Source organism: Giraffa tippelskirchi, chromosome 5, assembly GCF_054371585.1.
Source record: "Giraffa tippelskirchi isolate mGirTip1 chromosome 5, T2T-mGirTip1v1.2.pri, whole genome shotgun sequence".
Classification (NCBI taxonomy): Eukaryota; Metazoa; Chordata; class Mammalia; order Artiodactyla; family Giraffidae; genus Giraffa; species Giraffa tippelskirchi.
Window position 1 is genome coordinate 189592683 of NC_137279.1, and position 16167 is coordinate 189608849.

At 49.9% G+C, this 16167-nt stretch overlaps 1 protein-coding gene across 3 annotated transcripts in view; it reads right to left on the minus strand.

Moving 5' to 3' along the window:
- Window positions 1-16167, minus strand: part of DRC11 (dynein regulatory complex subunit 11) — a 179043-nt gene that overhangs the window by 75160 nt on the left and 87716 nt on the right. For 2 of the 3 annotated variants that reach the window (XM_081491108.1, XM_081491110.1), the window contains exon 9: window positions 8337-8415. In XM_081491108.1, the coding sequence (XP_081347234.1) occupies window positions 8337-8415 (79 nt within the window). The remainder of the gene's footprint in view (window positions 1-8336; window positions 8416-16167) is intronic. The other variant, XM_081491109.1, reaches the window with a different exon arrangement.

Sequence of the window (16167 nt, forward strand, 5' to 3'; positions counted from 1 at the left end):
TAAAAGGAAATAAAGCTGTTTTCTCAGAAGGGGAATTCCAAATGTTCACAGAGGTGCAGACCCCTGGACCCTGGCCGTGGGATTGGAAGATCTCCCAGGGGAAAAAGACTTGCTAGTTGGGCGAGTCTTGAATTTGTGTTCAGACTGTGATGAAAATCTGCTGGAACCAAACCTGCAACCACCACGCAGCTGGGCCACTTTGCTGGGAGCTCGTCCCTGGGGGCACTGATGCTGTTCAACTCAGAGGGCAGTTGAGGACCACGGGGTGGTCCACCTCCGTCTGACAATGGCTACAACTGGGAAGAAAGGGGGCCATGTGGGGTCTGGACGGCAGGTGGTGAGTGACGGGGCGGAAGCTTCGCAAGCATGGCCTCCCCTACAAACACTGATCCTGAGATCAGACAGGAGTGTGTCCCCCGACACAGCAGACCAAGTAGGGAGGGGCTGGCACTTATATTCAACACCCAGAGGGCCGTCACGGTCACAGACAGAAATGCATGTCTGAGTGCACAGGGAGCCAAGGGGTCAACCCTGCAGGCAGAAGGCAGAGAAGATTCTTACGAGAGCTAAGTGGGCAAACAGGAGAGAAAAGAGCGTGGAGTCTCTGGGTAAATCACAGAGGCCAAGGGTGAGCAGACACAGTGAGAAAGGAAAGGAGAAGGGATGAGAATCGATGGGAAATGCAGATCCCGGGCGACGGAGCCACAGGGCCACGAGAGGCAGACATGCAAGAATGGACAGCCAGGCAGGGAAAGGCCCCAAGACTCCAGCCATGGGGAAGCCCTGTCAGGGGGATCCTCCATCCTACCACTTACCAGCTGCTGGCCTCATGTGGTCCTTTGCTTATTAACAATCTCCACCCCCAAGGGGCGAGGGGCCAGGTAGGACAGTGGCTGTGCTAAAAACACTTGTTTTTAGCAAGCAGAAGAGAGGACACAGGACCGCGGGGTGTGTCTTCTTACAGGGCTCCGAGTCAGGACCACACAGGACACAAATGGAGGGAGACGGGGAGCCCCGATTTTCCCAAAGTGTGGGTCGGGTGCACAAGCCCTGGCCTGGAGACCCTGACGCTGCTCCCAGAGGCTGGCAGGAGATTTCTGGAAGCCGAAGAGGGTCATCACAAACTGCTGACCTCACACAGGTCTGGCGGGCCGGCTCACTTCCTGGACAGCTGGCTCAGCAGAGGGGTTGGCCCGTCTGGATTCCAGGCCCGGCGAGGGCTCTCAGACTTAGCAGTCTCCCACCAGCTAATCTGAGGGCAGTGGGGCCCACACAGGGCTCCACCAATCCTTGGCCGATCACAGGAAGGTGGGAAGGAGAAATCTACCTGTGATGCAAAGTTTCAGGGGCAGGTTTTTGAAAAAGATGATGTTTTCATCTTTGATATTTGATATTTCATCAAATATTTTCTAGGGTAGCTACTGTGAGTCTATAAGAAGAAGACAATACATCACAAAGGCGGTGAAATTTTCATAAACTGATGCGCCCATGTGTTCTTCCCTGGCAAGGTGGCCAGGAGAGAGGTGGCCCAGCCACCGCTGAGGCTCAGACAATGGGATGCAATGACGGGGGTGGAGGGGCTTGGGGCTGTGCCTCCTGGACTCCTGTCAGAGGTGAGGGTCAAAAGTCAAGGGCAAGGACCCTCCGTGGTGGTCCAGTGGCTAAGACTCTGCTCCCAAAGCAGGGGGCCCAGGTTCCATCCCTGGCCAGGCAACTAGGTCTCATATGCCGCAGCTAAGAGTCTGAATGCCACAATGGAAAAAACCACATGCTTTAAGGAAGATCAAAGATCCTGCGTGTTGCAACTAAGACTCAGCCAAATAAATATTTTTTTAAAAAAGTTCAATCAGGGCTTCCCTGATAGCTCAGTTGGTAAAGAATCCGCCTGCGATGCAGAAGACTCCAGTTCGATTCCTGGGTTGGGAAGATCCGCTGGAGAAGGGATAGGCTACCCACTCCAGTATTCTTGGGCTTCCCTGGTGGCTCAGCTGGTAAAGAATCTGCCTGCAGTGTGGGAAACCTGGGTTCGATCCCTGGGTTGGGAAGATCCCCCGGAGAAGGGAAAGGCTACCCACGTCAGTATTCTGGCCTGGAGAATTCCATGGACTGTCTAGTCCGTGGGGTGGCAAAGAGTCGGACACGACTGAGTGACTTTCACTTCAAGCAGAATCACCACCCTAATGGGGCAGGTAGCCAGTCTGGGACTGCTGGGTCCCCAGGGGCAGAAGACCCGAACAAGACAGATGCGGACCAGGTGCAACAGAGACAGGCACACATGAAATGGCTGGAAAGCTGGCTCTGAAGAGTCATCGTTTTGAACAGTCATTCCCATGGGAGAGTGTCAGCAAGACAGAGCTACCCTGCTCATCAGTGTCCGGGCAAGAACGCACTGCCTGCATGGTCTATACCACGTGAAAAAATGTCTTAAGTCATAAATATCTGAGAGTTTTTCCTTTGGCCTGAACCCCCCAGAAGGGGGATTTGCAGTGAGCTTGTGAGGTGTGAGTACATGAAGGGTGGTTAATTCACAGGCCTGAAGGCAACTGCTCCTTCTCTGTGCATTTTCTGAAACTACATAAGCTTACACTGAGGGAAACTCTGAAATGTAGGAATACTATGGGTTTAAAATTCTTTTTCATGGGTTTAAAATTGTAAGTTTTCCCCCTTGAAAATATAACTGTGCTAAAATGTTCTATTCATCAATAGCACCAGGACTTTTGTGCTGGCTCAGTAAAGAATCCACCTGCCAAGTTCAGTTCAGTTCAGTTCAATTGCACAATCACGTCTGACTCTTTGCAATCCCATGGACTGCAGCGCGCCAGGCTTCTCTGTCCATCACCAACTCCTGGAGCTTGCTCAAACTCATGTCCATTGAGTCAGTGATGCCATTCAACCATCTCATCCTGCCAAGTAAGAGACATGGGTTTGATCCCTGGGTCCGGAAGACCCAGGACATGGCAACCCACTCCCATCTTCTTGCCTGGGAAATCCTATGAGCTGAGGAGCCTGGCGGGCTGCAGTCCATGGGGTCACAAAGAGTCAGACACGACTTATCGACTAAAAGACAACACTCAGCAATAACAATAACAACTCTCTTCTAACAGATGATGACTGAATCTTGGTTGATGATCAAATCTCTGCGAGCAAAACCTACCTGCTTCGTTAAGATCTTTTAGAGCAAAACTGCTTTGTTATTCAAAGGAAGCTGCTTTGCTTTTTCAGGGGATAGAGAAGACAGGAAGCAATGCATTTAATAATGAAAGGAACACAGAATATTCAACAGAAAGGAAAGCAAGATATGATTATTTCCGTGGAAGCAGTAGCACCTTGTGACATCCGCACTCTGGAGCTGTGACTCTGACTTACAGATAAAGCAGTTCCAAGCAGCGTTCGTGGGTTTTACCTAGAGGTTATGTAAATGGACCTAGTTTTCCACTGAAACTTTGTTTTTCTCACGACGCTTTTGCACAGGGCATGTCTCGATCCTGTCAAGAATTCTATGGGCATTTATAAATGCAAGAAGCTCTTCATGGCTCTCAAAGGGAAACAACATTCTTTCCTGCAGCAGAGACCGAGTTTTTAATCTGAGAGTGGGAGAAGCCAGGGCCGAGCAGTTTTCATCTGCTCAGAAGTGGACCGAGGAGGGGGCTTAAAGTCAGTGATTAAAATGCTAATGCTTCGTTTGAGAAAGAAAGCCCTTGATTTTTATGAAAAGAATTCTCAGATGAAGACACTGAATTTCTGTAAGTTACCGAAGACACGACGGATGAGGCATCAAACACCCCAACAGCCAACGAGGAAAATCATGGTTCATGCTTCCTGCTCCCAAGCGGCTTGTAGCCTTCTTAGCCTTGATGGAATTACAAGGTAACTACACACAAGGTGTGGGTTGTTTCAAGAGCTTTGCTGTGTGGGTCCATAGGCTTTCCATAGGAACATTAGATGTCCCCCAAAATAATTTTATCAAAGTAATGCATGTACCTTAAAGCCAGAGAGTATTAAAAAGATTATAATTTTTAAAAAACTCTGCCTTCCAGTTACACCGTCCAAGGGCATTTATTCCTACATTCATTCGTTCATTTAAAATGCATTGGCTAGATTCAGATTTATCCATAAATCTAATTTATTTATAAATTATGAAATTCATGCCCTGTCCCTGGTGGCTCAGACAGGAAAGAATCTGCCTGCAGTGCAGGAGACCTGGGTTTGATCCCTGGGTTGGGAAGACCCCCTGGAGAGGGAAATGGCTACCCACTCCAGTATTCTTGCCTGGGAAAACCCACGGGCAGAGGAGTCTGGTGGGCTGCAGTCTATGGGGTCGCAAAGAATCGCACACGACTGAGTGACTGACATACGTGCTCGGTCCTCACAGGCCTGTTGCCCCCCCATGAGGAGATGGAAACACACAGCTGGAAGTCAGCTGGAGGAGAATACTGCGGCTCTGGGGTGGGCACAGGTGAGGCGGGAGACTGTCATCCCACCTGGGTCTCAGGAGAGGCCTGAAGGGACAAGCATTCCAGGCAAAGGGAACAGAGGTGTGAGTGTGAGTGGCTTGTGCGAGGAAGACCATGGGGCCCACGGGAGGAGGATGTGAAGGTCCAGCTTCATGTGGGCTCTTTACGCTGTTTCTCTATTCCTCTCCTAACACCTAGATAATATGCTTATACTGCTTCTTCTTCTTAAGTCCCAGCCTTTTCTTCCAACAGTTTATTTTTAAATTTTTATTGGAGTATAGTTGTTTCACAATGCTGTGTTAGTTCTACTGTACAGCAAAGTGAATCAGCTATGCCTATTCATGCCTCCCCTCTTTTTGGATTTCCTTCCCATTCAAGTCACCACAGAGCACTGAGCAGAGTTCCCTGCACTGTACAGTGCACTCTCAGCAGTCACCTGTTTCACACACGCGGCGCGCTCTCAGCAGTCACCTGTTTCACACACGCGGCGCGCTCTCAGCAGTCACCTGTTTCACACACGCGGCGCGCTCTCAGCAGTCACCTGTTTCACACACGCGGCGCGCTCTCAGCAGTCACCTGTTTCACACACACGGTACGTTTTCAGTAGTTACCTATTTCATACACATGGTATCTTCTCAACAGTTACTTATTTCGTACACATGGTACGTTGTCAATAGTTACGTATTTCGTACACACGGTACATTCTCAGTAGTTACCTATTTCACACACACGGTATGTTCTCAATAGTTAACTATTTCACACACATGGTACGTTCTCAATAGTTACCTATTTCGTACACATGGTACGTTCTCATTAGTTACCTATTTCATACATATAGTATGTTCTCACTAGTTGTCTATTTTATACACAGTATCAATAGTGTGGATATGTGGATGCCAATCTGCTTCTTGACTCATCCAGAAGCTCCTGACACGAGCGCCTGACTCCCTGTGAAGGTGGAGGAGGATTTTGCTCTCTCCCATTTTTCTTTCTTCATCCAAGAAGTTACGATCAGAGGTGAAGGGAGCCAGGCTTTCTAAGTCCTGAGCGTATCCTGACTTAAAAATAGTCATGGAATTTAGAAAGATGTTAACGATGACCCTATATGCGAGACAGTAAAAGAGACATAGATGCAAATAAGTCTTCCAACAAAGGGCAGGTAGTCTGAACATTAAAAGTATTTTTGTAAATTAAAGAAAACCAGGTATCTCTAGTTAAGGAAGTTAGCGCTGTTCTGTGTACAGAAAGATACAAGAGTCTGAGCTCACTGAAATCATTCCTTCACATGCATCTCAGCTCTCTGGGGCCGGTGTCCTGTGTGTTTCACACGTCGAGTTCCTCGGTGCTCACCGTAGGGACTGGCTGCAGCCTCATGGCTGCCAGACCAAGCAGGCATTTTTTCTCCTTTCAGAGTGCCCTTAGGGCTCAGAAATTCACACCTGGAGGGCTGGAATCACTGATGGCTGTGACACCCATGTTTACTGATGTGGCAGGAATACTCCGATTCTCAAGTGTAAGACAATACCAAGATGTACCCAGCACCTGAAACTTCCCTCCGCACTGGCAGCCGCCCTCAGGACCCCCTGGAGGCTGGGCTCCACTCGGTGAGGGAGTAACAGGAGAATGAAGGAGTGACAGGCAGGAAGCCCCAAGGACAGCCAGCAGCGCTCCAGAAGGGGGGGTCTTTAGAAGAAAATGAGGTGACAGTTCAAAGGCCTGGAAGGTATCCTGAAGGCTGTTGACAGATACACAGAATACGAGACAAGAGATGGTGTGTGCAGACCAGTACGTAATGTCCTGTGACACATGGCAGCTACTGTGTGGGGCCGAGCCCTGAGTCCCAAGGGCACCCCAGCCGGGCCTGTGACTCTGCAGGGTGGACTACTGCGATTCCTAGCTAGGTCCCTTGGAAGCGGCTGCGGCCAGACTAACAAGCCACCCAGCTGGTGCCACTGTCCCCACCTGCCCACCACCTCAGCCCCTGGGTGTGTAGCGAGCCTGCTGACGGCATGTGCCGCCTGTGCACCTCCAGGCAAGCCCTGCACCTGCGCACCAGAGCCAAGCAATGTTTGCTGAGTGAATATGTAAGTGAGTGGACGTTTGACAGAAATATAGAGCTGCCGTGTGATCCTGCAATCCTACTCCTGGGCATATATCTGGACAAAACCATAGTGTGAAAAGATACATGCATCCCAATGTTCACAGCAGCATTATTTACAGTAGACAAGACATGGAAACAGCCTAAATGTCCCCTGACAGATGAATGGATCAAGATAAAGATATGTCCCATATATACAACGGAGTACTTCTCAGCCATAAGAAGAATGAAATAATGCCATTTTCAGCTACGTGGATGGACCTAGATATCATCATATTAGGTGAAGTAAGAAAGAGAAAGGCTAACACCATATGATACCACTTATATGTGGAATCTAAAATATGACACAAATGAACTAATCTTCAAAAGAGAAACAGACTCACAGACATAAAGAACAGACATATGGTTGCCAAGAGGATGGTGGGGGTGGGGGTGGGGGAGGGTTGGATAGGGAGTTTGGGATTAGCAGATCAAACTGTTACATACAGGATGGATAAACAACAAGGTCCTGCAGTATACAGCACAGGGAAACACATTCAACATCCTGTAATAAACCATAATGGAAAAGAAGAGGAAAGAGTTGATATTCTCAACATGAATGATGGCAGGTCTCCATTGTACCTGCTGACCGGGCTGAGTGATGTTTATGTCTTCCTGGTTGTTGTTAAGAGAAGTGAGATGGGCGTGAAAACACGCCTTCCATGTCGTGGGCGCCTGATCAATGTTAATTTACCCTCCGACCCTCTCCCTCCCCCATGGAAGCAGTTGCCAACTCCTTCCGAGGTCATGCTTTCCCTGTGCTTCTGCCTTAGCTCAGCGTCTCTGGCTGAGTGGGACCCTGGCCACCAGTGGTGAGTGAGAGAACTGCAGGAGGGACACAGACATTCTTATTTTACGGAACCAGCCAGCCCATCAAACCTGCCATGACTCTGACGGAGTTGCTAAGGGCGAGGCCCAACTAACAGGGGGTAGAAATCATCCATCAATTAAAAATACATATTAGGTAAATAACAGTCCCACTGTGGTCCGGCTAAGGCCAAATAAAGAAGGAGCCACATGCGTGACTCAAGCATGGAAATATTCTACTTCACACCCTTATGGCATTTCTCAGGAGTTTCCAAATAGCACTAATGACCAGGGTCATCCTGGCAAGTCATTCTGTTTTGGGATTCATCGTGAGGGTGGAGTGGAAGCAAAGGAGTTGGACAACCATTCCAGTACATTATAATGAGAACATCTCAAAGTCCAGTTCATACTCTTGCCGAAAGAGCCAGATTGCATTCTGCGAAATATGCTTGAACGTGGGACAAAAGAATTAGGTGTCAGTGTGCAGGCACGTGTCTCAATCTAATAGGATTACAACATTTTACTGTACATACGGCACTGATTTCCTTAATTTAAACAATCCAGGGAAAATCCTTCTCCCCTTTCATTCCAAGCAAGAGAATGTTCAGCTGACGTCTTAAGGGTTTAAAACAGAACAGAGGTTGAGACATGTTCTCATCTTGCTCTTTTACCACCTATATGCTTCGAAGCCACTCAAAGCAATTTTAAAAGAGAGACGGGCAGACAGGCTTGGTAGTGAACTGCATGTTTGCAGCCTCTCGAGTTTGAGCAAACTCCGGGAGACAGTGACGGACAGGGAAGTTAGATGTGCTGCAGTCCGTGGGGATGCAGAGTCAGGCACGACTGAGCAAGTAAACAACAAAAGCCTCTTATGACTGGGCACCAATGTCTGCCCAACAAGGACATGCCAGTCAGCACACCCGTCCTGCTAAACTGACCTTTGTAGACGTTATTTCCTTCCTCGATCGTGTGAAGGAAAACACTCGGTGACATTTTCCACATCTCGTCTTCTTCCTGCTAGAGCAGAATATACACTTGTTAACGACAGGCATAGTTTATCTGCTGCGATTCGACACTGAAAGGTGTGCACACGCGTGGTTACAGTGACTGTGGAGAAGCACGTGTTCGTTCCTGGTTTGTGGGGTGAAGGTCCGGCCCCTCGTCCGCCCACCTGGGCGGTTTCCCTGCTGATAGTCTGAGCTGGGGGGGGCGCTGTGTCCACTGACCAGGGCGGGGATGGTTTGAGACTTAGCTCCACTGGCGGGCTCACAGGGGCCTTCCTAACTCAAGCATCTCCCTGGGGTCCCCCCGGCCTGAGCTGGGTCCTGTCCTCTGAGGTTTGGCTCCTTCCTTGCTCTGAGAGCTGTTGCCCATCTGAGTCCTGCCGCCTCCCTTTGCCATGTTCCCGTGACCCAGCTTCGGGGCTGCTCCCCACCTGTGTTCTGCTCCACTACCTGTCAGGTTGGGCTTTGTAGGCGCCTAGGACTGCTCCTTTCTTTGCTGGCCTGTCCCCTCCCTGGGCCAGGAAGCCAGTCCTGAGCCCCAGCCTGAGCTGGAGACCCAGCCTTCCTCCTAGAGGCTGGTCCTGTCAGCCTCCCTGCCCTGGGCCTCCGCTGCAGAGAGAGCTTAGCCACCCAGAGCAGCCAGATCAGATCTGCAGGGACCCCGAGCTCTGCAGGTGGAGGCCTTGCCCCAATGTCCAGCAGAAATACCCCCCGCCCTATGCCACCAAGGCTGCTCTAAACCGTGAACAGCCAGACCTTGCAAAGCCCCATCTGACGTTTCCGGGCTATCATGTTTACACTGTATGAAGAGTCAAGTGCCCGATGACCTGGTTCTTGTCCCCCACAAAGGACAAAGGAAGGATGCTTGTCTACGTGATGTCCGTGGGGAGTTTTCCAAAGTACCTGAAGCTCTCTGTGTGGCTTGGGGGAGGAGTGGCAAGACAGGGACAACCACCCTTGGTGGGTCAGGGTAGAGGATGTGCCCTCCTTTCTGGGACCCTGACACCACATGCCCTGGTGGTGGGGCAGCCCCCGCCCTCGTACCGGATCCCTCCGCACTCTCCTGCCCAGCTCCACGAGGCTGCTGGGAGGACACAGAAAAGGAGAGCTCCCAGGAGTGATGAGAGCACCCAGGAAGGAGTCAGGCTGCTGGGAGGACCCTCACTTCTTGGGATGGGGTCACGGAAGACCTGCCTGAACCACAGCTCACTAAATGTGCCACCTGCCTTGTAGAACCTGGGAGAGAACCTGGACCCAGAAATGCTGGGGGCTCCAAGCCTATGGAGCAACCGACGCACCTTTCAGGACCCACAGGAGGTCACAGCTCTCACTGGGGAAGGAGACCCACCCCTGCCCGCCCAGGACACCTGGTCCTCTGAGAAGAATCAGCCAGAGGAACCAGAAAATGACAGTGCTGGATGAAGGCGTGTCCTTGGAGGAAAGAAATGATTCATGGACAGAGGGGCACCTAAAATAACTGACTAGTCTTCTCAGAGATGTTACGTCCTTCTTTCTCTCCAGGTGTCAACAAGCATTCGTGGATCTTTAGTGTTTTTAGAGTCAGTGCATTACTGACCCGTGTGTTGTTGTATTGTTGCCTTTTTGGTTTGGGAGACTCAGATCAGTCTGCATGTGGGGAGGATGGGACAGGGGGGAAGGGGAGGGAGATGAGGACAGGGAGGGGGACAAGGAGAGGAGGGAGGAGAGCAGGGGGAGGGGGGAGGGGGGAGCGGCAGGAAGGGGGAGGAGGGGTGAGGGGGAGGGGGAGGGGCAGGAAGGGGGAGGAGGAGGGGAGGAGGGGCAGGAAGGGGGGAGGGGTGAAGAGGGAGGGGCAGGAAGGGGGGGAGAGGGGGGGGGAGGGGGAGGGGGAGGGGCAGGAAGGGGGAGGAGGGAGGAGGAGAGGGGGAGGGGAGGGGCAGGAAGGGGAGGGGGAGGGGTGAAGAGGGAGGGGCAGAAAGGGGAGGGGGAGGAGGGGTGAGGGGTGAGGGGTGAGGGGCAGGAAGGGGGAGGGGAGAGGAGGAGGAGTGTTACTCCAGGGATGGAAGCACAGCTGCAGCAGCACTTTTCACAGAGGGACCAGTCAGTCCATGGGGGTCTGAGCTGGGAGGCTGGGCTGCCTTTGGGTAGCTGGAAATCAGTAGGGCAGGGTGTAGGGGACAGGGGTGAATGTCTAGACAGACAGGAGGCTGGGAGACAGCGTGGGGATGGACCTTGCAAGGCCCATGAGCCATGATCTTCAGAGAGCGTGACCTTGGTCTGGGACCAGGGCAGCCACTGGAGGTCCCAGCAGAAGTCTGACGTTTCTGCATCTGCTCGTGGGGCCATGACTCTGGCTGGAGGGCAGGATGAGGCTGGAGGGGGTGAGGGTTGTCCCCCCTTCTCTCTGACCAGGATTCACTTTCCCATCTTCTTCTGCAGGAAATCCCCCTTAGGCCTGAGGCCAATGTCCCCTCCCCTATGAAGCCGTCTTGGATTCTCCCAGGTAGACAAGCCCCTCCGCGGCTCAGTGGGATTTGCTTATCCTTCCCAGCGCCTGCCTCCCCGTGTAGAGGCCGGCTATTTGTTGACTTTCCTGACTTTCCTGCTCTCTCCTGCTCTCTCGGGCTGTGGGGCCCCCGTGGAGGGGGATCCCATCTTGCTGATGCTCCTACTCTATGAAGAAACAGCACCAGGCCTGTTTCCTAAATAGGTGTTTCACACATGTAAATAAAAATGAGATTTATAGCTCTATTTGTACAGCTTTATTTCTATAATAAATATCAAGTTCTCAAGGGAAGCAAAACACTGCAGGACCGGTTTTAGGAAAACATCTGATCCCGATTGCACGGAATGACAGAGGCACTAGTGGTTCCCCTGACGTTTCCCACGGTGATGACATAACTGGGCAACACGGGAGACACCTGTTAACCAGGTGAAAGCACAGTGGAACGTTTCTGCCTTCCTCTTCAGAGATAGCTCTTTGGTCAATAGTTTACCGGATGGATCTTTGCCTCGGGCTGCTGTTTTAAACACTTCCCATTTTGACAATTATTGGGAGAGAGAAATGCCACAGGAGGTTTTACCACTTCAACTCCAAACTCATTGCTTTTTTCCCTGAATCTTTCACTGTGAAGGGGTCACACAAGTCCATCTGCATCGTCAGGGTGCCCACCGTGACCAAGGTCCCTCTCTGATGGAAACTTCTCGGCCACAATTCCCAGCTCAGCCAAGTGACCGGGGAGTGTTCTCATCAGAGAGACCTGCCTCTCAGGGAGCAGCCTGCCCCCGAGGAGCTGGACTGGCCAGCTACGCTGACGCCCTCTGCACTGGGGCAGGGACACACAGCTGGGCTGGCCAGCTGGCAGCAAGGTGGGAACATGGGTCCCAGTCATCACACGGCCTTCTGTAGAGAAAGGGGTGCACAGAGGAGCTGGCGCCCACGGACCTGGGTCCTGCAACTCCCAGCTCCAGCCCGTGCCTGCCAGGAGTCTCCATCATGTGTCCCCCACGTGCCCAGCTCTGTCTCATCAGCTGACCTAAGTGGCTGCTGTTGCCGCCCACAGACCCAGTGAGTCACAAGAAACAGGATCTGAGATATGCCCAGCCTTCCCACTCATTCAGAAATCTTATAGACATCACGGAGCATCTGCTCTGTGCAAACGCCCACAAGGGACGTCTGGAGAGTGGGGGCCTGGCTCACCTTGGCTTTTCCTGCAAGCTGATGGCAGAACCATGTTGCATGTTTTGCAAAAATGCTTATTTATTGTGTCAAGAACACGACAGCAACAACGAGATAAAAATTTTAAAAGTCAAAGAAAATAATCGGCTTCCTCACCATCACTTTTATCCAATGAAGCCTTCATTTTTCTTTTTCCTTTTCTGTACGTATAGGCGATGTCTGTCTGTTACAGCATAATCATAGTGATATAAAATCTTGCCAGCTGAGTAGGTGAAACATAGCATTTACTTTTAATTTCTATTCTTTTATTTGGTGCCACTGAACTGTATTTTGTGTATTGTTTGTTTTGATTTTTTTGGGATGTTTATCAACTTTATGACCTTATCTTGTTCACCTGTAAACATTTCCTGAGCACCTACTACGTGGGGAAATTTCTAGGTGCTGGGATCCAAGGACCCTTCAGGCTCTACCTCTGGGGCCTGCCTCTGAGTTCTCCCGTACTGGGATTCTCAGATTAGTTGTTGTTAAGTTGCCCAGTCATGTCTGACTCTTTGCCATCCCATGAACTACAGCACACTAGGCTTCCCTGCCCTGGAGTTTGCTCAAACTCATGTCCATTGAGTTGGTGATGTCATTCAACCATCTCATCCTCTGTGGCCCCTTCTCCTCTTGCTCTCAATCTTTCTCAGCATTAGGGTCTTTTCCAATGAGTTGCCTCTTTGCATCAGATGGCTGAAGTATTGCAGCTTTAGCATCAGTCCTTCCAATGAATATTCAGGGTTGATTTCCTTTAGGATTGACTTATCTCCTTGTTGTCAAGGGACTTTCAAGAATCTACTCCAGCACCACAAATTAGAAAGTATCAATTCTTTGGTGCTCAGCCTTCTTTATGGTCCAACTCTCACATCTGCTGGGCTTCCCTGGTGGCTTAGATGGTAAAGAATCTACCTGCAGTGTGAGAGACCTGGGTTAAATCCCTGGGCAGGGAAGATCCCCTGTAGAAGTGATTGGCAACCCACTCCAGTATTCTTGCCTAGAGAATTCTGTGGACACAGGATCCTGGAGGGCTACAGTCCATGGGGTCACAAGAGTCGGACATGACTGAGTGACTAACACACACACTCACATTTGTACATGACTACTGGAAAACTAACACACACACTCACATCTGTACTACTGGAAAAATCATAGCTTTGACTATACACACCTTTGGTGGCAAAGTTATGTCTCCGCTTTTTAATACATTGTCTAGGTTTGTCACAGCTTTTCTTCCAAGGAGTAAGAGTCTTTTAATCTAAGATCAGTGGAAAGGGGTTAACTTCAAGTGCGGCCACATCTGTTAGGCTTTTTAGATAGGGGTATGCATCTAGGCATATATCTATTAACATATAAGCCCAAATGTCAGACTGACCACTTGTGGCTTTCAGATCATCTGATGGATCCCTGAGGATCTGTGTCCTGGGGATGGGAGTGAGGTTGCTTTGATGCGGAAGAGGCTGATGACTTCTCACTGAACTAAGGGTGAAATTATAATCCACTTTTAGATGCAAAAGTGAAAAATCAGCCCAGAAGTGGCCTGGGGGCACTGTAGACAGACAATAGTTTTTCAAGCTAATCGAATTGCATAGAGACAGGTCCAACGATCCTCCCAGAAGAATTCACACTAAGCCAAGTGTTTATAGCTGGAGGGAACATAGAGGAGACTCTTCAGTATCTGTGCAATTGTGTATTAGGAACAGGACAAAACCATTGAAGATAGTTCCAGGGACTTCCCTGGTGGTTGCGGTTAAGACTCCTTGCTTCCAATGCAAGGGGTGTGGGTTCCATCCCTGGTGGGGGAACTAAGATTCCACTTGCTGTGCAGCACGGCCAAGAAAAAAAAAAAAAAATATATATATATATACATAAAGGAAAATAGTTCCAAATGGTTGAACATACGGAACACTGAAAAATAACAAAGAGAAAACAAGAGCTGTAAGGATGAACTGCAGAGTGCTTTTTTCCTGTGTTTTCTCTTCCAAAGCCAACATGAGGTCCAGAGAGAGGCAAATGAAATTACGCTGATATTGAAAGCATATTTGCAAAGATTGCTGTTGGTCTGCAGAAAATGCCCTTGGGGCACCAGCATTCTCCTCTATCAAGGTCCCCCTTTAAGGGGATCTCCTTATCTGCAAGCCTGAATACCTCTGTGTGTTAGTTGCTCAGTTGTGTCCAACTTTTTGCGACTCCATGGACCATAGCCCACCAGGCTCCTCCGTCCATGTGATTCTCTGGGCAAGAATACAGGACTGGGGTGTCATTTCCTTCTTCAGGGGATCTTCCCAACCCAGGGATCAAACCCAGGTCTTCTGTACTGCAGGAAGTATTTTTTTAATATACCATCTGAGCCACCAGGGAAGCCAGTTTAAAACCAAAGATCCCAAATAAAGACCGGTTTGTTTCCTTACTGTTGAATTTTGAGAATTCTTCATGTATTCTAGATACAAATTCTTTGCCAGATAAATAATATGAAAATAATTTTCTCCTAGTCTATAGTCTATCTTTTCAGCCTCTTTACAGGGTCTTTACAGAACATAAAAACCGCTATTAATATTTTGATGAGATCAAATTTATCTCTTTTATGAGTCACACTTTTGGTGTTAGGTCTTAGAACTCTTTAGCCCCAGATCCTGAGGATTTTTTCCCCAAGGTTTTTATTTACAGGTTTTATTGTTTCATCTTCAAGTCCATGATACATCCTGAGTTAGTTTTTGTATCAGGTATGACATTTAGGTAGATTTCCACTTTCTTGCTTATGGATGAAAGTCTAATTTTTGGAAGCCCACCAGTCCCTAAAGAAGAAAATACCTGGATCCATCGATTTCCTTCTGTCCTTCGGCATCTTTGTGTTGAGGATCCCCAGGTGGATCCAGGGAAGGAATAGAGAACTTCCATAATTTGAACGTGAATATGTTTGCAAAGTTTCTTGGTGAGCTGATCAAATGAATATAAGATTGCTAGTCCGAGTTATTTTAATTTAAGGTGCTCTTGTCTACAGTCACAGAGATTCACCACAATGCCCCTCACTCTTTTCTCATGCTACGAAGCCCAAAATAAATTGGAAATCCAAGCGGGGACACTGAAACCTACAAGTTCATGCCCCAAAACTTCTTCCAGTCGTCTCCGCCTTCAACCATCTCAAAGATACCACAGAAGCAGTCACTCATCCTCAGATTCTTGGTTGATGCAGTGCCTACGGGCGCTCTCTCCCGATGCTCTGGGGTCAAGAGGAGAGGCCCTGTGGGAGGGTCATGGTCCTGCAGGCAGAGGTGGCCCCAGGAAGGAGATGCTGTCATAAGGGTGGGCAGGGATCTCTGTGAGCCGGACAGGTGGGCTGCTGTACTGCTGACTGTGAAAGCCCAGCTCTTTCTACCTCCAGCAGCCCCTGCCCTCTCCTCCATCATGTTCTCAGGAAAAAAAATCCACAAGGTCAACAAAACCCACTTGCTTCTCTTTCAACTTCGTGAACGACGTTTAATTTTAAATGCATTGTGTCCCGTGAGGCTGGACACAAACTTCAGACTCAGACCCCCCAGCCCACACCTGTAGGCCTTGTACTAACCCCGCTTCTGGTCTCACTGCTGCTCCCACCCTGGGCCTAACTGACTTCGCTGCCTCAATCAATCCCTTCTCCACTCCCAGTCCATCCACGACATGACCACAAAGCATGGGTCTTAGACCGCAACTTGTTGAACTCAGTTCAGATCTACTCATATCAGTACTCCCCCGGATATGACCATCCATCCATCTTCTCGCTGCAGAAGGCTCTGCCTGGCCCCGAGGCCTCTTTCATCGCCTGCTGCAGCCCCTGTGGGCTCCAGATATCACACACCCTCCCGGCCTCCTGTCACCTGTGCTCTGAAGTTGTCCTCTGGTTCTGTGGCTTGGATATACCACCTAGTATACCACCCCTGGCCAGCCTTCAGATCCGCTCACTCTCCAGGCCCCTCCCAACAGCCACTCTTGGATAGTTATGCTCCTTTACACATGCATCCCAGTTCAGCTCCCCCTCCGTCAGTCCGGCTCCCCTCCGTCAGTCCGGCTCCCCTCTGTCAGGCCAGCCTCCCC